Source organism: Lepidochelys kempii, chromosome 7, assembly GCF_965140265.1.
Source record: "Lepidochelys kempii isolate rLepKem1 chromosome 7, rLepKem1.hap2, whole genome shotgun sequence".
NCBI lineage: Eukaryota > Metazoa > Chordata > Testudines > Cheloniidae > Lepidochelys > Lepidochelys kempii.
In genome coordinates, this window is record NC_133262.1 from 41,013,784 (window position 1) to 41,037,175 (window position 23,392).

Below are 23,392 nucleotides of genomic sequence, written 5' to 3' on the forward strand. Positions count from 1 at the left end.
GTTTTCATAACCATTCGTCCTCTCAAGGAGCAGTGCTGGCGGTGATACAAGGGAACTGGAGTATCTGAGGGAATTGCTTGTATGACTTCTGGTTAACCAGTGCAGTAAAACTGAAGTCTTCTCTGTTTGGCTGGTTTGGTGTGTCTTAATAATAAAGGACACCCAGCTTTGGGCTGTGACTGCCCTGCTCTAAGCACTTTGTCCTGAATTGATACTTTCAGTCGTGTCCCGTTAGAGCCCGCTTCGTTACAGCAGGACCGTTGTTACTCTGTGGAGTTCTATAAAGTTCATAGAATCATAGACTTTAAGGTCAGAAGGGACATTATGATCGTCTAGTCTGACCTCGCACAACGCAGGCCATAGAATCTCACCCACCCACTCCTGTAACAAATCCCTAACCTACGTCTGAGCTACTGAAGTCCTCAAACTGTGGTTTAAAGACTTCAAGGTGCAGAGAATCCTCCAGCAAGCGATGCATGCCCCACACTGCAGAGGAAGGCGAAAAACCCCCAGGGCTTCTGCCAATCTGCCCTGGAGGAAAATTCCTTCCCGACCCCAAATATGGCGATCAGCTAAACTCTGAGCATGTGGGCAAGACTCACCAGCCAGACACCCAGGAAAGAATTCTCTGTAGTAACTCCAATCCCACCCCATCCAACATCCCATCACAGGCCATTGGGCATATTTATGTATTCAGTGGAACTCTGCACAGGCAGGGGGCCTCCCTTGCAGAAGCATATAGGGAATGTATTACAGCAGTAAAGTGAGGCCACATCCAGAGTCAAATGCACAATAACAATTCTCCTCAGCACAGGAGACAGCAGAGCTAAACAGCTTTCAATTCTGGAACATTAGAAGGAATGCCCACATTAAAATCTGCAGCAATTTAATATTCTGAATGATTAAGAATATAATATACACTTAATATAAATTATATGCAACAACTGTGCAAAACTACAGTGATGAAACCAGCTTTATTCATATTCTGTATTTTATACATGTTCAAGATTCGCTGTCCTGCTACCTGGATGAACATCAGTTTCTCTCAGTATCACAGGTACACCCATCTGACTATTCAGTGGCTATTTTTACCTGTTTGAAAAAGAATCTGAGACAGTTCTGATGTGAAAAAATAATATTGAGCCACCTGATTCAGATTACTGAATACATATGTACATCCCATATGTATCTTCTGCAGCAGTACTCTCACACCGTTTTCATGAAGCATGGCATTACATGATGGCATGCCTGGAGAGTTAACATTTTGCAAGTTTTTTAGGACCAATTAAAAATGGTGTCAAAAAATATTAGTGCAGGGATGGTCCCCATTACAAAAGCTGACTGAAAACCACCAAACTTTTGCACTAGGTTGGTGGTTTCCATGAAAAATTAAGTGCACCAAATGAAATTAAGTGCCTTATTATGTACTCCCGGACCATGACTCCATAGCCAAATCAGAGCTGAGTTTTACACTTAAGGCAGTGATTATAGTAACAAGTGCTAAAATAGATTAGTGTAACTGTCTTGTTAAATATAATAATGTATTCCACACTGGACTACACTGGTAATTTAAATCTGCTTTCCAAAACAATGTACATGGAGTTCTAAGGATTATTTGGTGGCTGATGTTCTGCAGATAGAGGACATGTTTCAAAATTCCACGGTAAGAAGTGCTAGTTATGAGAGAGCAATAGGAGGAAATAGGTCACCAACAGAAGTGATGCACCTGTGGAGAATAACTGCCTGGAAAAGGATGTAAATTAGTCTTAAAATCTATTTAGAGACTACAGTTAGTATTTACAGGAGCATAAAGCAATCCTGTTTCATAGATGTAGCAGAGATATTTGACAGGCTTGGCAATGTTCGTGAAACGTCTGGCAAGATCTTCTACCATTCTGCTATCTAAAAGAGCTATCCTTAGGTCAGGTAATGTGACTGCTAACTCCAACCCTCCCCTACATGTGGGCCATAGCATGCCACCACAGTGGAAGAGCAGCTCAGTTTTACCTATTGGGGTCCTCATTTTCCAGCCTTTAAACATAGTCTATATAACAAACACACCAGTGACTGCATCGCATAGGATTGTCCAAGTAGTAGTAATGACAAATGCATATGCTGAAACAGACAAGTGGATATCAGGGTCCTGCCAACAGTGTTACACGGCATAGTAGAATCCACGTAAAAACATGTGAATGAACAGGAAATATTTTAAAATCTTTGAGTACATTTAATGGTCATATAAGTAATGGATTAACAACAATGGCTGGAGCTAGGCATTGTGCAGTGTTGTGATGGAGACAACTCTGCCACTGTGTCACAATACTGTCCTTCAATACTCTTACAATTCTAGCCTTCTGCTTGCCCCCAAGAGCCAAGCAAAGAACTGTACAGAGGCTTTGTAATGTGTGCAAATGGAGACTTAAATATATTTTAGTCTGTAACGTTAACAAAGTTCCACTCTGAAAAGTGATTCTGAAAGTGGCATTGTGGGGTTTTCGGTTTGTCTCTTTCACTTGGTCTACATCAAATGGAGTTGAAAAGAAATTTACTTTTTCTTAGATAACTGCCCAGGATCTGAAAGTCAAACTGGATTCTTTCCTTCTCATGCATCACCATCAGTAATACAGGTGCCACAGGTCAAATTTGACGCACACCTGCACTGAGTAACTATTAACCTTCGAGGGGTTTTTGTCAATACAATTAGCCTTCAAATTGGGTTGTACCAGAGCAGCTAATACAGATTCTGTTTTACCAGTGGTGACACACAGGAAGAAAAGAACCACGCTCAACACTCGGAGCCCAGGGTGACTCTGCAGGGCTGTCATTTAAAAAGTGTTTTATTTGTAAATTGAGCCAGTTTTGTATGGAATTAACAAGACAAAACATGGACCTTCATGAGGCTGTTTTTACAGTCTCTTTTCAGAGCAAATTACAAAAGATATAGGATCAGGGCATTAATTCATTTCAGCAATTAACATTTCTTTCCCTCAATAGCTCCCTTACACCCCCTCCCCGCCAAAAAAAAAAAAAAGATTCTCTCATTAACAAAATAATTTAAAAGAATTATTCGGAAGCAGAGTAAAGCCAAATTCACTGCTGAGTTACTCAAATTGTGAACCTGGTCCCAAAGTTTTTTAAAAATTATTTTTAAACATCATTGACTATATAATACCAGCTTAAGATGGGTTTATTATCAGATACACTGTAACCTAACTATATGCATAACCTCATTAAGAAAGCGTAAAAAGCTTCTCCTTTATTATTGTAAGATAGTTTTAATTTGGAATATGAAATAAAAATACACTAGATAAGGCTTGTGTTCTAAACCAAGCATATTTAAATTAGGATTTACTGTAACTGTTAACATGTAACTGTATATGGTAATCTTTTCCTAGCTCTGTTGAAATTCTAAGGTCTCAGATACTTTGCCCAGCAGTGTAAACTGACAGCCTTATTTAGGCAAAACTTACCATTATAACATTTATTTCTGAGAGTTTTCCAGGAGTTCCACAAAGAAAAAATTATAAGAGATAAAGGAAGTGAGAGCATGCAGTTTGACACAAAAATATTAAAAAAAAAAAAGTTTTTCAAGCCTTTCAAAACTCAGTTCAGCCTATAAAAAACATTCCAACACCTGGCACCAGCAGTTTTACAATTCCAGCTGATATTTTATCAAGTTCTTTAACTATCTACCAATGAGTAAAATTATTATTTTGTATTAGAAGTAGCCCTAAAGAGTTAATAAAAAAAATTAGACTCTCCAATACTATGAAATATCAGAGCTGCTGTCTGCCATTTCAAAGCTTTAAACATTTTCTGGAGCTGTGGCTATAATGATAGATAGATAAAAAGATTATTTAAAAAAATAAGTAAAATTGCAGAAATATGCATTGCCATTAGTTGTACAAAATGATTTACAGAAGCCCCAAAATATAATTTACTCCAAAATAATTATTTTCTCTGAAAACATTTGCTCGATATTGATCTTGGCTCTTTGTGGCAGATAATTTAATGTAATGATGTCATAAAAAAGAATTAGAGTAATATAACTCAATTTGTGTATTTATACTATAAAAAGTGTTGCCAAATCACTTCCTATATTACATCATATTAATAGGGAAAAGGAAAGTGAGAACTTGAATTGAGACAATAGAATTGTAACCATTACACACATACTGTGTTAGCTACACAAATCAGCCTGTTAACCAACTGAAAGTACTATGCTTCTTGGGGCTCAGGTATGATTTAGAGAATATTCCAATCAGGGCTTTTAGCCTTTAAAGAAGAGTATTTACAGAAACCGCACATTTTAAATTTACATGTTATGTACAAATTATGGTTTAATCCACAGATGGATGGTATGACTTTCCTTAACTCAATTTATACTTTATTTAACCTTAAGAGTAAATCTACCCATTTTCATTTGTGTAGGAATTATGCTTAAAAATGTAAGAGCTAAAAAAAAGTTATTCCTCATATTTTCCCCTCCAATACCGGATAACTGCTGCAGCTGCACAGGAGCTAGCAAACAGAGCTGTAAACAGGGGAGTTTGAATGGGAGTTTGCAAGGGGAGTTTGTCTTGTGGTGCTTGTTTTTTGCTGTGGGTGGTGGTGTTTTAGTGTGGTTTGTGTTTCCCAGATTAACAGGATTGAGGTGGGAAGGCTATGACAGATACAGAGGCAGCAGTGGGAGTGACCCATGTAGGGGAAGACACAATGAAGATGACTGGATGTGGAAGCTGTGGTACGTACATGATCCTGGAGGGGGCACCTGGTAAGAGTTGTGTCTGTATGAAGTGCCGTCTGATAGAGCTGATGGAGGAAAAGATCCGAGGTTTGGAGATGCAGGTGGAAAGTCTGGTAGAGTTTAGGAAGGGGTTTGAGCAGATTATGGAGCAAAGACATGAGGTATCTGAAGGGAAAAGCTCAGACTTGCAGATGGAAGCAGGACTAGGGAATTCTGAGGGGAGACTAGGTGAGGAAAGTTGTCAGTGGAAGCATGTGACTAAAAGAACCAGGCAGAGGAAAAGACGGGCTAGTGAAGGAGAAACAGAGCCTAAGACTAGGTTTGCAGAGTTGGAAAATGAAGAAGGGGCTCAGCAGGTAGTCACTGAAGGTGGAAGGGCAAGGAAGAAGAGAAGAGCAGCTAGCCCTATAGGAAAAGGGGAAGAGTTAATGGAGATTACACCAAATATGAGCCCCAGGAGGATACAGGATGGGTTAAAGAGGATTACAAGGGAGAATAGGAATGGAAAGAACTTGCAGCCAGAGGGAACAGGGGATAGCACCATCACTAGGAAAAGGCAGGTCTATGTGATTGGGGACTCTTTACTGAAGAATAATAGATAGGCCTGTAACCAGAGCTGATCCAGAGAATAGGAGGGTGTGCTGTCTTCCAGGTGCTAAGATACGGGATGTAGACCTGAGGTTGAAAAGGATTCTAAAGGGAGCAGGAAAGAATCCCCTAATTATCCTTCATGTGGGAACAAATGATACGGCTAGATTCTCGCTGGAAAGTATTAAGGGAGACTATGCTAGGCTGGGGAAGACGCTTAAGGAAATTGAGGCTCAGGTGATCTTTAGTGGGATTCTGCCTGTTCCTAGAGAAGGGCAACAAAGGTGTGACAAGATTATGATTATCAACGGAATGCTTAGGCAGTGGTGCTATAAGGAGGGCTTTGGGATGTATGGCCACTGGGAGGCATTCCTGGACAGAGGACAGTTCTCTCGGGATGGACTTCATCTGAGTAGGGAAGGAAATAGACTTCTAGGATGGAGGCTGGCACAACTGATTAAGAGAGCTTTAAACTAGGAATTTGGGGGAGATGGTTGGGAGATATCCAGGTAATCTCCACGCCAGAATTTAGCATTGAGAGGAAAGAAAATGAAGTAAGAGTGGATACAGCCGTGGGTAGGAGGAAGGGCAGTGTAGATACAAGTCTAATAGGGTCTACTGGTAGTAAAATGACCGTGCCTAATAGGGTACAGAAAGTGAGTGAGGCCAAACAGCAAAAATTAAGATGTTTGTACACCAATGCGAGGAGCCTAGGTAACAAAATGGAGGAACTAGAGCTACTGGTGCAGGAAGTGAAACCAGATATTCTAGGGATACAGAAACATGGTGGAATAGTCGTCATGACTGGGCTACAGGTATTGAAGGGTATGTGCTGTTTAGGAAAGACCGAAATAAAGGTAAAGGTGGTGGAGTAGCACTGATATGATGAGATAGAATGTAAAGAAATAAGAAGCGATGAAATGGATATGACCGAGTCTGTCTGGGCAAAAATTAAATTGGGGAAGAAAACTATTAGAGCCTCCCCTGGGATAGTGCTTGGGGTGTGCTATAGACCGCTGGGACCTAATCTGGATATGGATAGAACCCTTTTTAATGTTTTTAATGAAGTAAATACTAATGGGAACTGCGTGATCATGGGAGACTTTAACTTCCCAGATGTAGACTGGAGGACGAGTGCTAGTAATAATAATAGGGCTCAGATTTTCCTAGATGCGATAGCTGATGGATTCCTTCAGCAAGTAGTTGCTGAACCGACTAGAGGGGATGCCATTTTAGATTTGGTTTTGGTGAGTAGTGAGGACCTCAGAAGAAATGGTTGTAGGGGATAATCTTGGCTCAAGTGATCATGAGCTAATTCAGTTCAAACTGAACGAAAGGATTAATGAAAATAAATCTGCAGCTAGGGTTTTTGATTTCAAAAGGGCTGACTTTCAAAAATTAAGGAAATTAGTTAGGGAAGTGGATTGGACTGAAGAATTTATGGATCTAAAGGTAGAGGAGGCCTGGGATTATTTTAAATCAAAGCTGCAGAAGCTATCGGAAGCCTGCATCCCAAGAAAGGGGAAAAAATTCATAGGCAGCAGTTGTAGACCAAGCTGGATGAGTAAGCATTCTCAGAGACGTGATTAAGAAAAAGCAGAAAGCATATAGGGAGTGGAAGAAGGGAGGGATCAGCAAGGAAATCTATCTTATTGAGGTCAGAACATGTAGGGATAAAGTGAGACAGGCTAGAAGTCAAGTAGAGTTGGACCTTGCAAAGGGAATTAAAACCAATAGTAAAAGGTTCTATAGCCATATAAAGAAGAAGAAAACAAAGAAAGAAGAAATGGGACCGCTAAACACTGAGGATGGAGTGGAGGTCAAGGATAATCTAGGCATAGCCCAATATCTAAACAAATACTTTCCCTCAGTCTTTAATAAGACTAAAGAGGATCTTAGGGATAATGGTAGCATGACAAATGGAAATGAGGATACGGAGGTAGACATTACCATATCTGAGGTAGAAGCGAAACTCAAACAGCTTAATGGGACTAAATCGGGGGGCCCAGATAATCTTCATCCAAGAATATTAAAGGAATTGGCAAAAGAAATTGCAAGCCCATTAGCAAGAATTTTTAATGAATCTGTAAACTCAGGGATTGTACCATATGATTGGAGAATTGCTAACATAGTTCCTATATTTAAGAAAGGGAAAAAAAGTGATCCGGGTAATTATAGGCCTGTTAGTTTGACATCTGTAGTATGCAAGGTCTTAGAAAAAATTTTGAAGGAGAAGGTAGTTAAGGACATTGAATTCAATGGTAAATGGGACAAAATACAATATGGTTTTACAAAAGGTAGATCGTGCCAAACCAACCCGATCTCCTTCTTTGAGAAAGTAACAGATTTTTTAGACAAAGGAAACGCAGTGGATCTAATTTACCTAGATTTCAGTAAGGCATTTGATACCGTGCCACATGGGGAATTATTAGTTAAATTGGATAAGATGGGGATCAATAGGAAAACTGAAAGGTGGATATGGAATTGGTTAAAGGGGAGACTACAACGGGTCCTACTGAAAGGTGAACTGTCAGGCTGGAGGGAGGTTACCAGTGGAGTTCCTCAAGGATCGGTTTTGGGACCAATCTTATTTAATCTTTTTATTACTGACCTTGGCACAAAAAGTGGGAGTGTGCTAATAAAGTTTGCGGATGATACAAAGCTGGGAGGTATTGCCAATTTAGAGAAGGACAGGGATACGCTACAGGAGGATCTGGATGACCTTGTAAACTGGAGTAATAGTAATAGGATGAAATTTAATAGTGAGAAGTGTAAGGTCATGCATTTAGGAATTAATAACAAGAATTTTAGTTATAAGCTAGGGACGCATCAATTAGAAGTAACGGAGGAGGAAAAGGACCTTGGAGTATTGGTTGATTATAGGATGACTATGAGCCGCCATTGTGATATGGCTATGAAAAAAGCTAATGCGGTCTTGGGATGCATCAGGCGAGGTATTTCCAGTAGGGATAAGGAGGTTTTAGTACCATTATACAAGGCACTGGTGAGACCTCACTTGGAATGCACTATGTGCAGTTCTGGTCTCCCATGTTTAAGAAGGATGAATTCAAACTGGAACAGATACAGAGAAGGGCTACTAGGATGATCCGAGGAATGGAAAACTTGTCTTATGAAAGGAGACTCAAGGAGCTTGGCTTGTTTAGCCTGACTAAAAGAAGGTTGAGGGGAGATATGATTGCTCTCTATAAATATATCAGAGGGATAAATACCGGAGAGGGAGAGGAATTATTTAAGCTCAGTACCAATGTGGATACAAGAACAAATGGATATAAACTGGCCACTAGGAAATTTAGACTAGAACTTAGACGAAGGTTTTTAACCATCAGAGGAGTGAAGTTTTGGAATAGCCTTCCAAGGGAAGCAGTAGGGGCAAAAGATCTATTCGGCTTTAAGATTAAACTCGATAAGTTTATGGAGGAGATGGTATGATGGGATAGCATGGTTTTGGTAATTAAATATTCATGGTAAATAGGCCCAATGGCCTGTGATGGGCTATTAGATGGGGTGAGATCCGACTTACGCAGGAAAGAATTTTCTGTAGTATCTGGCTGATGAATCTTGCCCATATTCTCAGGGTTTAGCTGATCGCCATATTTGGGGTCAGGAAGGAACTTTCCTCCAGGGCAGATTGGAAGAGGCCTTGGAGGTTTTTCGCCTCTCTCTGTAGCATGGAGCACGGGTCACTTGCTGGAGGATTCTCTGCTCCTTGAAGACTTTAAATTACGATTTGAGGACTTCAATAGCACAGATATAGGTGTGAGGTTTTTTGCAGGAATGGTGCCTGCGTTGTGCAGGAGGTCAGACTAGATGATCATAATGGTCTCTTCTGACCTAAATATCTATGAATCTATGAAACTGTACATCACACTGTTTTTCTCATTTATTTTACTATTTCAAGCGAGTATTTTCTGTGTGATAATTCGAGCAGCTACACTGATCATTCACTGCACTGAGATCTTTCTGCCCTGCAATAACATTGACAGAATCCAAAGACAGATGTGGTTTTAATAATAAAGTGTAACATCAACTGCTGCTAAGTGACAGCGTTCTCTCTAGTCAGCAAGATTTCACATACAGCCACATTTACACAAATTAAAACTGTGCTTTCTGTATATTCTGTTCTTATGTCTTCTGCAGTGATTTAATGATGGTAATTTTCATTCCTCTATATTAACTAACATCAACCATGCAAATTCTCTTTAGCAGGAGTTCAAACTAGCATTGAACAGTTACAACATTTCACAACCACCTCACTGAAGAAAAGTTCTTTTGGATAACCAGTATTTGTGGTTCACATGAAACAACACCTAGTATGACCTAGGATATAAACCTGAGTCTTGGCTCAGACGATAATTTTGGAATGACTAGGAGAACCTATCAAGTAGACAGTTCTGGGGTTATGGTCTCCCCCAACAGATTCTGAAGTGCACAAATACAACCAAACACTTACCTCAATAAAATGAAAGCACTCAAAAAATTTGAAGACTAGCACTTATTAACACTGAATACAGACTCAAATGGACTACTTTGAACATTAGTGTGAGCAATTCATAGATAAACTCAGTAGACGTGCTTCATGATTGTGAAAGCATAGGCTGGTGGAATTAAACTGGGTAATACTGAATCAATTGTTCAAAATGAAAAATAACAGGTAAAAAAGTGTGTCACTTGCTCGGATTCCGATCTATACAACATTCTGAAATGCCTGCTCTGATCCATACAGTTATACTCCTTTCCTCCATTCCCTTTGGCCAAAAGAAAAAAATCAAGCCATTCCTATAACAATGTGCAGTTTACTGCAGAACAGATTCCCAAAAAGATTCTGCTACTATTTAAATTATTTTTTTCCTCTAAGTAGAGACTTCTTTTTAAATTTACTCATGACATCAGTACATACCTAACATTTTCATTACTGACTGACCTTTCAATTTCAACTGAAGAGGCTCCTAGAAAACTATTCTTAGCCATTTCAGCCAATGCATGTAACTGCACTACTCATGCAAAATTTTACTACATTAAAAGTACTCTCTGTTGGTATGTATATGATGTACTTTGGATTAAACAGATTTACCACAGATCAAATGCACGCAAGTCTGATGAACACACTAAGGCCCTGATATTGCAAACACTTACGTACTAATCTAAGGATTTAAAAAACTAAGTAGAAGACAATCAATTATCAGGCAAGATAATTAGAAAGAAATTTTGACTGTAGGCAACTAAGTTAATTCACTGGAATCCAATTAAAAGGATATATCGCTGCTGTTGAAGAGAAACAAAGTACATAAGCAAAAAAATCTACAGTACACTCAGGCATTAAGTAACTTACCCTGTGTTTGTGCTTCATCTAGGAACAATTTTAGCCTCCTGCTCCTGAGTCCAAACACTTTTGCTGTTTCATAGAGAAGACCTTGATATGTTAGTCCATTCTGACCAACTGGGTTTTCCATTAGAAGAGTTCCCACCACTCCTTTCAGACACTCTAAGGAAACAAATTGTGCATTATTGCTATTTGAGCGGGGAAAACTGCCTCATATTACACATTTGCATTTGTCTTGACCCATAGGACTTATTCCTTCAATTCACCTGTTTCCTCAACATCATTCCTTAATAGCATTCACTTACCCAGGTCTATAAAATCATGAGTGGTATAGAGAAAGTAAATAAGGAAGTGTTATTTACTCCCTCTCATAATAAAAGAACAAGGGGCCACCAAATGAAATTAATAGGTATCAGATTTGAAACAAACACAAGAAAGCATTTTTCACGCAACACACCGTCAACCTCTGGAACTCCTTGCCAGAGGGTGTTATGAAGGCCAATTATATAATCGGGTTCAAAGGGAGCTAGATCGATTCATGGAAGATAGGTCCATTAATGGCTATTAGCCAGGATGGGCAGGAATGGTATCCCTAGCCTCTGTTTGCCAGAAACTGGGATTGGGTGACAGGGCATGGATTACTTGAGGATAACCTGTCTGTTCACTCTCTTTGGGTCACCTGCCATTGGCCACTGTCAGAGGACAGGATACTGGGCTTGATGGACCTTTGGTCTGACCCAGTATGGCTGTTCTTATGTCTAAGCTAAAATATTACAACAAATATCTATCACAGATTAATCACTGGAAAGTTGTCTTTTTGAGCTATAGATCCATGAGCACTGAACTCTGTGAGCACATCAACAAATGAAAGGAAATCACTAGGTCCCCTACAATGGGCAGGCCACAGTAGCTGAAGAGGGGTTATGGAAAACAAATATTTCAGTAAGACACAGGTGATCTTTCACAGAAGTACAGATCATAAATGCTCAAGGAAAAACACCAAATATATTGCTGATTATGGTCCTATTTTCTGCCCAGCGTCAGCCCATGCTGATTTCCAGTGACTTCAAAAGAATCCATGCAGGAATAAGGGCAGTTATTTGCACGGAATCCAGGCCTAAAACAAAGCCTTCACTGGAAAGGCAAATAAGTCTTTTGGAGGCAAAGTAATGATGGAGGGGAGGCAAAGTAATGAGCATACAATGGGATCAAAGAAGAAGAAACCAAATTACACATGCGTATTGATCTCTAGATTGATGATGATATAATTCCCCTATTTTTTAAATCTGCGTAAAAGCAGTGGTTTTGACTCCTGCATCATGCACTCAGTGACAATCCCATTACAAGAGAAGCTGGCCTTTTCAAGTCAATTTTAGGCTTGTAGCCTTTCAGAACAAGTTTTGCATATGCAAATGAATAGTTAGAAATAGAAGAAACTATTCTGAAACTCATATTTAAATGCCAATAAGACCATCATCCCCCTCTCTCAACTCATCTTTCTCTCTTTTTCAAAAGAAGTGAGGAAAAACTAAAACTCATCTTCCACTTTGTACATTAGAAAGTTTCTCTTATATGGGATACCGTAAGTAGAACACACCAACTACCAGTCCAAACATGTATAGATCTCAAGTGAATAGTGTTCACGAAAACTTAAATTACAACAGATAAAACCAGTAACTGAAATGAGAAATATCCTACATACAGTACCTTGTGGTTTTGCATTCACTAGCTGTAAGTTGATATACTGGCAGACGAGGGTATCATGGGTATTGATCAAAGCAGGGGCTGACCCCGATGTCACATGAAGAGTCTTTCCACTGAGACTCAGTAAGTCAGTGTTGCTCAACAGTTCTGAAAAGAAAAATGAGACCAGTCAGGCCATTACAGGCTAATTAACATCTAGCTCTCATCTGATTAACTGACAGAGTATTTCTAGCTACTGTTTCCATTACAGAAATGCTTTCCTTTTCAGATTTCCTTTCTCAAGAGAGATATATTTCTTCATTCTGAAAAACATAAGTGAACTTGTACAGTGAGTTAGAGATACTTTGTTTTATGATACAAAGTATCTCATCTGCTATGGCAATTAATATGTTAAGCATAATGGGCTCAGAATGCACAACAGCACTATCGTGCAAAAAACTTCGAAGATTGTATAAGAGGCTGGGAAGTTAAGATGATGTCACTTAGAAGTACAGCCCTCATACAGGAAAGCCAGGAAACACACCTACTCGGTAGGTCAACTTCTAGAATCATAACTATATATACAATAAATAGCTTGCTTGTTTATAGTAAGCCAACAATGATTCCTTTGTATCAGCCATTTCCAAACCATCAAATTAAAACTTTGAAGTCTTTGCTTCTATCTCAATTTTGTTAGCTGAAGCATCATAGAACATGTTTTAGACAATGATTTATTCAAGGTATTTTTCTGACGCTTCAGATGCCAATTAATGCAAAGGCAGTGGCTAATAAAATGATTTGATTGTGTATGAAGCCCTTGGCGTTTGCATGTAATACCCAAAACAGAGTCAAAGAGCAACAACTAAAATGTTTACTTTCTCATGCCCCCTTTTTGATAAGCAGTGGCCTGGAGTGATGGAGCTGTCAGCTGTCAGAGAGAGGTGACTCACATGTCACTCAAGCTTTTAACAAGCAGAACTTGACTACATGGAGACGCAGTGTAGCGAAGTCAGGCTGTGATTCAACAGTACACTAGCATGCCAAGCATTGTTTCCATGTAGACAAGCCCATAGATGTATCTATATAATAAGAGTCCAGGAATGTCACTCTGAAGCCTAAAATGTCTATTGTGTCAGTGTGAAGTGATGGAAGCAGCTACAAACATGGCTGAGAACTCTTTTTGTGCAGAATATCACCAGGTTGAATTATCACTGCGTTTTCTGGTCTGCTACCCTCCAATTTTTTAGTTCTCAGCCATTTTGACTTAACGAATTACACTCATGCAGTGTACAGCTACTGTAAGACAAGAATCTATGACATGCCAAGAGTCCTAAACTATTATGATATCAGAGATAACGCAACCAGTCACCACCCTCACTCTACAGCTAAGTTGCATGCAACAGTTTCATGAGTTGTATGACGAAGTTGTGCACAAACAGTGGATTACTTGGCCCAACTGTCACACCCATACACCCTAAAGCCGCTCACATAAATCAACACAAACCTCCGAGACATAAATCCAACACAACCACCCATACATGAACACAACAATGACCTTAAACATCACTCTGAAGCCCAGAATGTCTGCTGAATCGGTGTGAAGTGATGGAAACAGCCACAACAGCAGTTCTCAACCAGGGGTCTGGGGCCACCTGGGGGGCCACCAAAATAAACCAGAGAGCAGGGCCAGCGTTAGACTCACTGGGGCCCAGGGAAGAAAGCTGAATCCCAAGCCCTGCTCCTTGGGGCTGAAGCTGAAGCCTGAGCAACCTAGCCTCACAGAGCCCCCTATGGCATGGGGCCCTGGGCAGTTGCTCCTCTTGCTACCCCCTAACACCAGCCCTGGCTTTTAAATCTAGTGATAAACAGTTGTTGCACAGGTGGGCCATGGAATTTTTATTGCATGGGGGGTGGGGGGGGAGGGGCTCAGAAAAAACAGGTTGAAAAAACAAGCACGGTTGTGAGCTCTTTTTGCTTAGAACATCACCAGGTTCAATCATCACTGGGATTCATGGCCTGTTACTATCCAATTATTTAAAGTTCTCAGCTATTTTTGGCTTTAAAAATACCACATATAACTTTACAAATTACACCCATGAGACAGCATGGGCTTTCAGCTACTCACAGTAAATATCTAAGCTTGTGGGTATAACACTAGGAACAAAAAAGTATTTTTCCATCTAAGCCACTAACTGAAAAACCAAAGATTTTAAGATACTAAAACATCCTGATACCGTCTTTGTTGTAGTAAAATGAGACCATAGGAGGGATAAATAATTTAGAACACTATGTCAATGGACTTCACTAAAGCTGATATGGCTAAGTTTTCCCTTCAAAATGCTGAATCAGACAATGACAAAGCTTACCAATGACCCTCATCACTTGGGGAGCTATAGTCCTCTCTGTTAATATGTTCTGACAAGTGTATTGCTTCTGTCTGTTCATTTCATTTTAATGTGAAACTAATGGTATGGTACATCTTACTCCAAGGACCAGGGGGAGTATTTGATGCAACAGCAAGTATTTATGGAAACAAAATATTCCACAAGATCCTTAGGCAATAAAGAAATGCACAAAATTCCCTGCTTTCTCATGAAGCCGACAGTTTTCAGGAATAAAGGGCCGGGTTAAAGCTAAACTTAAATTTTACGGGTTTCAGAGTAACAGCCGTGTTAGTCTGTATTCGCAAAAAGAAAAGGAGTACTTGTGGCACCTTAGAGACTAACCAATTTATTTGAGCATAAGCTTTCGTGAGCTACAGCATCCGACAAAGAGCTGTAGCTCACGAAAGCTTATGCTCAAATAAATTGGTTAGTCTCTAAGGTACCACAAGTACTACTTAAATTTTATGTTAGCATTTTCCAGCAAACAGAATGCTGAAGGGGATGTGTTTACATGTGTATGTGTCTGCTGTCTCCAGAGGGTTAACAGTTACTTTTCAAACAAAGCAGAAAAAAAAAATCAAGTCACTAATGCACAATACTTAGTGAGAAGAATTTATAAAGTAGAGAGACGTAGCAGCAGTTATTTTTAAGCTGCATGAAGCTAGAGCAGCTGTGCCGAGCACTGCCATGCACTAAACCCATGATTACTATGTATTAATTATACAGCACCTTAAATGTGCAAGGTGTTTTACAGAACAAGTAAGAGACATGGTCCAAGGAGCTCACAGTAATACTGGATCCCTGGAATAATCCAGGTAGGAGGTGGACAAGCATGAGTGACAGGAATTGTGATTTATCTTTCAAGTTACTCTAGTATTTTGCATCACAGGGCCGTTGCCATGTCAACACAAAGACAACTCTCCATCTGCAATACTGTCACCATTTACTTAAAAAAAAAAAAGTCTTTCAGAGTAGATGGAAAGCAATATTTTCACATACTTGATATAAAAAGTGTGAAAAATCACAAACCATCATTGTACATCAATATTAAAGCTTTTAAAAAACCCTTCAGTTCAGCCTGGAGCTGAGGTTTGTAGTTGGAAAGCACAGCCACTCAACTGGGATGGCAGTAAGATGGACTTCCCAAAACCCTAGTCCTTCTCAGTCTAGGCCAAACCACCTCCCAAGGGGAAAAAATTTAGCTTATCCACAACTGCACAATGTGTACATTTAATCTTAACTGTTTAAAAAAATACTTTTCATTTTAAATGGTTTACAGCTTTATTTATTTTCTGCTGAGATCCTTTGTCCTGGACGCCAGAGGAAGACAGACTAGACATCAGGAATGTGATTTAAATAGGCCACAGCTTCATTAAGGAACACATCTGAGAATTATCCAGCAATAACTTATCCAGTTCAGGTCATTCTTTCTTTGTAACCTATTCCATCTGGTTGAAGGCTGCTGTTAGCCCTCACTTAACTCGGTCCCAGCAATGTCCTGAGGCCCCACCACCCTCGCCTCAGACAAGGGTTAAGGATCTGGAGAAGAGAGGGCTGTGTCCTTGCTGTACCAGACATAAGGTGCTCCAACCCCACTCCCCACCTTCTTTAGGAGATACCAGACCCGCCACTGAACAATCACCTTAACTGGACTACTGTCAAGTAGCAATAAATTGAATTTTACAGTGTAACCTACCCACCAAGTCCCTGAGAGGAAGACTAGAAAACCCACCCTATCCAGACCAATCTGGCAGTGCGGGAAAAATTCCTTCCTACCTCCAAAAAGGCAGTTAGCACGATGCCCAGAGCAATGCCCCAAAACCCAGCCCTTCCTTAATACCGTGGAGAGATGGGGAAAGGGTATCTTCCCTGAGCAGAATGGTACCCTTGGACAAGGGGAAGGGCTTATAAATCCTCCCCTTAGGAGCAAATAAAATGCTGCACCCTTCTGTCCAACCAATCAGCTACTATGGTTCTACCGACTACTTATCTCTACAACTTCACACCAGACTACTTTGATTTTGTTCTCCTCATTCCAAATACAATACATTGTTGCTATTTGGAAAATTATTTTAAGGAAAGGTTTTCTTCCACAGCCAACTTTATTTTAAATGATCTTGTTAAGCAATCCTGAAAAGCAGAGTACTCTTTTCATATGGTAGAAATATTCCACTTGGTTCTGTGCAACCAACCACTTTAAGTGTCCTGGCTATTAACAAGCTGAATAAGGCAAATGGAGTGTGTCAGATAGAGAGACTCAGTAAGGGTACCCCAAAAGACTTCTACTAAAGACATGAAGAGAAAAAATATTTTTTCAGGGAGTGAGAAACAGGAAAGCAAAAATGTAAGAAAAAAAAATGGTGGGGACACAGATCTAAGGCAAGTTACTGGTCCAGTGATGTAATGTATGGGCACAAACTTCTGCTCCTAATAGCCCTGTAGGAATTTTAGGGCAACTGTTCATACTTTCCATTCACGGTGATCAAATTATTACATTCATCCCCCCCCCCCCCTTTAATATTAGCTATTCTTCAGGATTAAGTAATTTTAAAGATAAAAAACAAATTTTTCATAACCATTGACCTCTGTCAATTTTGCAAACACTGTCTTCAGGTCTCCTTTATCCAATCCTGTTGAACCTTGAATTGTGTAATTTGCAGAATCCATATTAACTTTAAATGCTTCAGTTTTTAAAACTCTCTAGAGCAATACTACTCACAGTGACATGTCTGTAAAGAACTCACTAATATACTATAAAAATAAATTTCCAATTCTTGCTAATCAAAGTTTTTACTTTGATGCAGCTAATTCTTTTCTCTTTTTTGATTTATTCACTGAGTGGTTTGGTTACTTAGGGTCTTTACACTACCAGCCAATCAATTGTCCCTTAATTCCAATACAACAGAATACAAAATGTAATCTTATCATAAAACAGAATCTTGATCTCGAAGACAAGAAAATAAAGCCAGCTTGTTTGCCAACATCTCATGGTCACGAATTGCAACATATTTCAGTGTTTAGTTTCTGTTGTATCAGCCACTCTATCTCCGTTATGCTTGCTAAATTATGTGTGCTCTGTACATAACCCATAAAGTGCACTTTACATTTTCATTTGTTTACAGAGTCTGAGCACAAATTCAATCCTATAAAAATGTTTTCAAAATAAACTGTTCTCTAACAGAAGAAGCCTGGAGATCTTCAAACTGCTCTGCTGTAAAATACAAAAGTATGGCAACAGCAAAGAATTTGACTAAAAAGGAAAATCAGTTTGTACTCAATTTAAGTTCTAACGCCATCTATTAGTGTATTTGCAAAATCATGCAACTATATTTTATGGCAGCTTGCCAACTCATGGTACAGTACTAAACTGATGAAAATGCTTTCTGAAATGGATGAAATTTCATCCTAATGAGAACTGAAAAAGAAATACAAATTGGAAATGGATCGCATAACAAAAGTGATGAACACCATTTAGCAAGAACTTTTAAAACCATTTAGATAGTTTATAACTGTAAACTATCTATAAAAACGTTCTCATATGCTTAGTAAAAATCAGCCCTAGAATACTGGGCATACTTCCCAGGAGCTCTTTTTTAGAAACTTCATATAGACAATCTGAGAAAATGATACATTAAAGGATACAAGCTGCCAGTGACATTCTTTGAAAATCAACTGAATCGCTACTGTATGCACTTTCTCAGCTTTCATCCGCAAACATCACTTACCTGATTTTCCATTGAAAACTAACAGCTTTGAATTTTTAAGGCCAAAAATGCAGGACACAACATCCACAAGTTTGGTATAGTTTAATTTATTATCTCCTTTTGGATTTTCCAGCAGCAACACACCATCTAAAAATAAAAACAAAAATGAAGAATTAAAATGAATTTTATTTAAGAAATGAATTTGTATTTTGCAATGATGAACTACTTAGAATTGGTTTGCTATATTATGTAAAATCAATACTGATTATAGTGAACAAAAAAATGTGTCTCACATTTCTTTATCCCAGGAATATGAACTATGGGTCTCCTCTTTTCTTAAATTAAGCCCATTATAAGAGAAAAAAACCCTGTTTCTGGATAGGTTTAGTAAAAAGAAATCTAATCTCCACTGCAGAATTTGTGTGGGCATCTCTCAGTAGCTTTAATCAGCAATAATCCTATACACTTTGACAGAAAAATGAATTTAAATCTAAAAGGAAGCAAATATTTATGCGTGATGCCATCTTCGTAACAAAATAACAGTACAGAGACATACTTATTTGTATGTGACGTAGACAATTTGGGTATTTCTTGAAAAGTGTAAATACAAATAATCTGCTCCTTTGCTACACCAAAATCCTGTGTGCAAATGTTTTATATTGTATTGGATAAATCAATATACAACTCAAAAATATACACTGAATGTATATTCGCAGAAAGAAAAGGAGTACTAGTGGCACCTTGGAGACTAACCAATTTATTTGAGCATAAGCTTTCGTGAGCTACAGCTCACTTCATTGGATGCATTCAGTGGAAAAAACAGTGAGGAGATTTATATACACACAGAACATGAAAAAATGGGTGTTATCATACACACTGTAAGGAGAGTGATCACTTAAAATGAGCTATTACCAGCACGAGAGCGGGGGGAGAAAACCTTTTGTAGTGATAATCAAGGTGGGCCATTTCCAGCAGTTAACAGGAATGTCCGAGGAGCAGTGGGGGGGAGGGGGGGCGGGGAACAAACATGGAGAAATAGTTTTACTTTGTGTAATGACCCATCCACTCCAAGTCTCTATTCAAGCCTAAGTTAATTGTATCCAGTTTGCAAATTAATTCCAATTCAGCAGTCTCTCGTTGGAGTCTGTTTTTGAAGTCTTTTTGTTGTAATATTGCGACGTTTAGGTCTGAGATCGAGTGACCAGAGAGACTGAAGTGCTCTCCGACTGGTTTATGCATGTTATAATTCTTGACCTCTGATTTGTGTCCATTTATTCTTTTACCTAGAGACTGTCCAGTTTGACCAATGTACATGCCAGAGGGGCACTGCTGGCACATGATGGCATATATCACATTGGTAGATGTGCAGGTGAATGAGCCTCTGATAGTGTGGCTGATGTGATTAGGCCCTGTGATGGTGTCCCCTGAATAGATATGTGGACACAGTTGGCAACGGGCTTTGTTGCAAGGATAGGTTCCTGGGTTAGTGGTTCTGTTATGTGGTGTGTGGCTGCTGGTGAGTATTTGCTTCAGGTTGGGGAGCTGTCTGTAGGCAAGGACTGGCCTAAATGCAATACACACTCATTAAAATCTAGCACATGCAGGAGATTGGTTTGCATATTAATCTACCAGGGAGATGTACATACATGCAAATTAAATTAAGAGACTATAATGAAATCAAATCAATTATTTATGTATATATTACATGATGGCTCGGTGCAGTATATTTGAAATTAAGTGAAAGTAACTCATGTGCCAAATGTAGGAGTGGTTTACAATTAACTGGCAGCTTCATCACTCTTAAGCACATACTGGGTAAAGTCCAAAATAGTGATGCTCTATAGACATGCAGTATTTTGCCCTGTAGACAGACACTATTTTATGCTACAGATTTCTATTAAGGAAGTGTCAACATGAATACAGTTAAATTGGTGTTCCACCACAAATTTAGCAAAAAGAAAAGGAGTACTTGTGGCACCTTAGAGACTAACCAATTTATTAGAGCATAAGCTTTCGTGAGCTACAGCTCACTTCATCAGATGCATATCGTGGAAACTGCAGCAGACTTTATATATACACAGAGAATATGAACCAATATACCTCCTCCCACCCCACTGTCCTGCTGGTAATAGCTTATCTAAAGTGATCATCAGGTGGGCCATTTCCAGCACAAATCCAGGTTTTCTCACCCTCCACCCCCCCACACAAATTCACTCTCCAATTTCTGTTAGCCGACGGCCAAGGATGTTTGGTGAGGTGCCAGCTATGCCCGTTTATACCATCCGTGACTTTAACCGCTAGGACGCACTGTCCCTTCGCGGCGGGCAGCCCGGGCTAGGCTGACGGATGCCCCAAGGTCCTAACCACCCGTGACTTTAACTGCTAGAGCTCAGAGCTCCTTCGCAGCGGGCAGTCAATACTGACTGACAGGTGCCCCAATGGCAGCACTAAGAGCCTCTCCACACCCGTGACTTTAACTGCTAGAGCTCAGAGCTCCTTCGCAGCGGGCAGCCAGGATTGACTGACAGGTGCCCCAAGAGTTTGCCCCGTGGAGGCGGCACAACTCAACGCTAGGCTCTTAGTACTCTCACCTAATGGCCAGGCTTTAGAGCCCAAACGGCTGAGGTTCTTTAATTGTGTTGGCTGCTTTACAGTAAACCAGAGAAAACAAGTCAGGCTTATGCATAAATGGTTACCAAAATTTATTAAGCTAGATTCTAATCATGTGGTTACAAAATTGCTAGTGCCTACTTATTTAAATGTAGAGATGTTACACACACAAACAAGTTACAAAACTGAAGCCACAATCCCAAAGAAAGAAAACAAAGTATAGAGCTCTATTTCAAAATATGTGTACACTAAAGATAGGAGATCAGGTGTGGGTGCTTCTTACCCTCCTTGCATCTCTCGATTCCAGCGGTGCCAAGCCAGGATCGGTCACTCAATTCCGCGGAAAGACGAATAAGGGACAAGGCGTAGGGACCCTCTTAGCTGCAGAAGCCTTGGGAGGCTGTCACTTGAAATGGCCCACCTGATGATCACTTTAGATAAGCTATTACCAGCAGGACAGTGGGGTGGGAGGAGGTATTGGTTCATATTCTCTGTGTATATATAAAGTCTGCTGCAGTTTCCACAATATGCATCTGATGAAGTGAGCTGTAGCTCACGAAAGCTTATGCTCTAATAAATTGGTTAGTCTCTAAGGTGCCACAAGTACTCCTTTTCTTTTTGCGAATACAGACTAACACGGCTGTTACTCTGAAACCTGTCACAAATTTAGCATTCAAGTTCAATTAAAACACAAAAGACCCTCTCAGAGGCACCTTTAAAAAGAGAATTTAAGCTATTATCATTTTGATATTCATAATAAACATAGCAGCTCAAAATACTGCCATCATTTCAAAAACAAAACAGTGCAATACTCAAAACCAATTATTTTCAGTATCTTATGGGAGCTGCAATATCCCAGCTGGCATTTTGGGTTTGCTCCTCTCAGGGTGAATCCCTGTGTCCCTTGGAGACTGACATCATATTTGAACACAGAAAAATCTTACACACTTTAAAGAATGGAAGTCTTCAAAAACAATGTTTAACCTTGTACTGGATTTATTAGTGTACTTCCCTATCATGCATCAGTCAAGTGAATACCAGAGCTTAGGTTCTGGTAGGTTGAAGGAACATATATTTCACTGCTATGTGTGATATCCGTGAAATAAACAAAATCTGAGCACTAGAACTCGACCAGATAGTTATGAATGCATTATTTCCAGGGCTATCCATTAATCACAATTAACTCAAGCAATTAACTCAAAACAAATTAGCTTGGTTAAAAAAATTAATTGTGATTAATTGCAGTTTTAATCACATTGTTAATAACAGAATACCAATTGAAATTTATCAAATATTTTAGATTTTTTCTACATTTTAAAATATATTGATTTCAATTACAACACGGAATACAAAGTGTACAGTGCTCCCTTTATATTATTTTATCACAAATATTTGCACTGTAAAAAAGAACAAAAATAGTATTTTTCAATTCACCTCATATAAGTACTGTAGTGCAATCTCTGTATTGTGAAAGTGCAATTTACAAATGTACAATTATTTTTTTCATAACTGCACTCAAAAACAAAACAATGTAAAACTTCAGCTCCTGCAGGTACATTCAGTCCTACTTCTTGTTCAGCCATTCACTAAAACAAACAAGTTTGTTTACATTTATGGGAGATAATCCTGCCCGCTTCTTATTTACAATGTCACCTGAAAGTGAGCACAGGTGTTCGCATGGCACTTTTGTAACTGGCTCTGACCTTACACCCCATATTCTTCATAGAAATATTGTTATATGAATATGGCATAACTATGATAGGTTTTATGCAAGATGGGTCAGGTGCAGGATCATTAGAAAGGTCATGATTTACTGAATGTAATTATCCAGTTTATATGCATGTATCATTTTTTGTATCTGAAGTTAGAAATATTGACTATGTAACAATTACAACTGTGTGTGTACTTGGGGATCGCCCACCATACAATATGCAATCAGCCTGGATGGGCCATTAGGAAGGACAATAGGACTTTGAAGATACTAATCTCCCTCCCTCCTGAGAAGTTGCTTGGGATGCTGCTTTGACACTGCAGGGTCATGTGATCATGTCATCTGGTACTGGATAGCAGGTCTTAAAATGCTGATATTTTTCCACAGGATGGGAAACAAAGGATTCCCGCCATATGCAAATCCTATTTAAAGCTGGCGAGTGAGTTAATCTTGGCTCTTCTCCACTGCCTCCCTGCCCAGGAAGAAAGACTGCTGAAAACACCTGAAGAAACAAAGGAACTAAGATGAGGGGCGCCAGGGGCTGAGCCCAGGTGAGAAAGGAAACCCTGGAGATTTAAACTGCAAGCAGTTCAGTTTACCTTCAAGAAACTCTGCAACCTGCAA

At 39.4% G+C, this 23,392-nt stretch overlaps 1 protein-coding gene across 4 annotated transcripts in view; it reads right to left on the reverse strand.

The window, feature by feature from the left end:
• Positions 1-23,392, reverse strand: part of IARS1 (isoleucyl-tRNA synthetase 1) — a 198,308-nt gene that overhangs the window by 3,972 nt on the left and 170,944 nt on the right. For all 4 annotated transcript variants that reach the window (XM_073352336.1, XM_073352335.1, XM_073352337.1 and 1 more), the window contains 3 exons: positions 18,469-18,594; positions 12,384-12,527; positions 10,686-10,838 (listed from right to left, as the gene is read on the reverse strand). In XM_073352336.1, the coding sequence (XP_073208437.1) occupies positions 10,686-10,838; positions 12,384-12,527; positions 18,469-18,594 (423 nt within the window). The remainder of the gene's footprint in view (positions 1-10,685; positions 10,839-12,383; positions 12,528-18,468; positions 18,595-23,392) is intronic.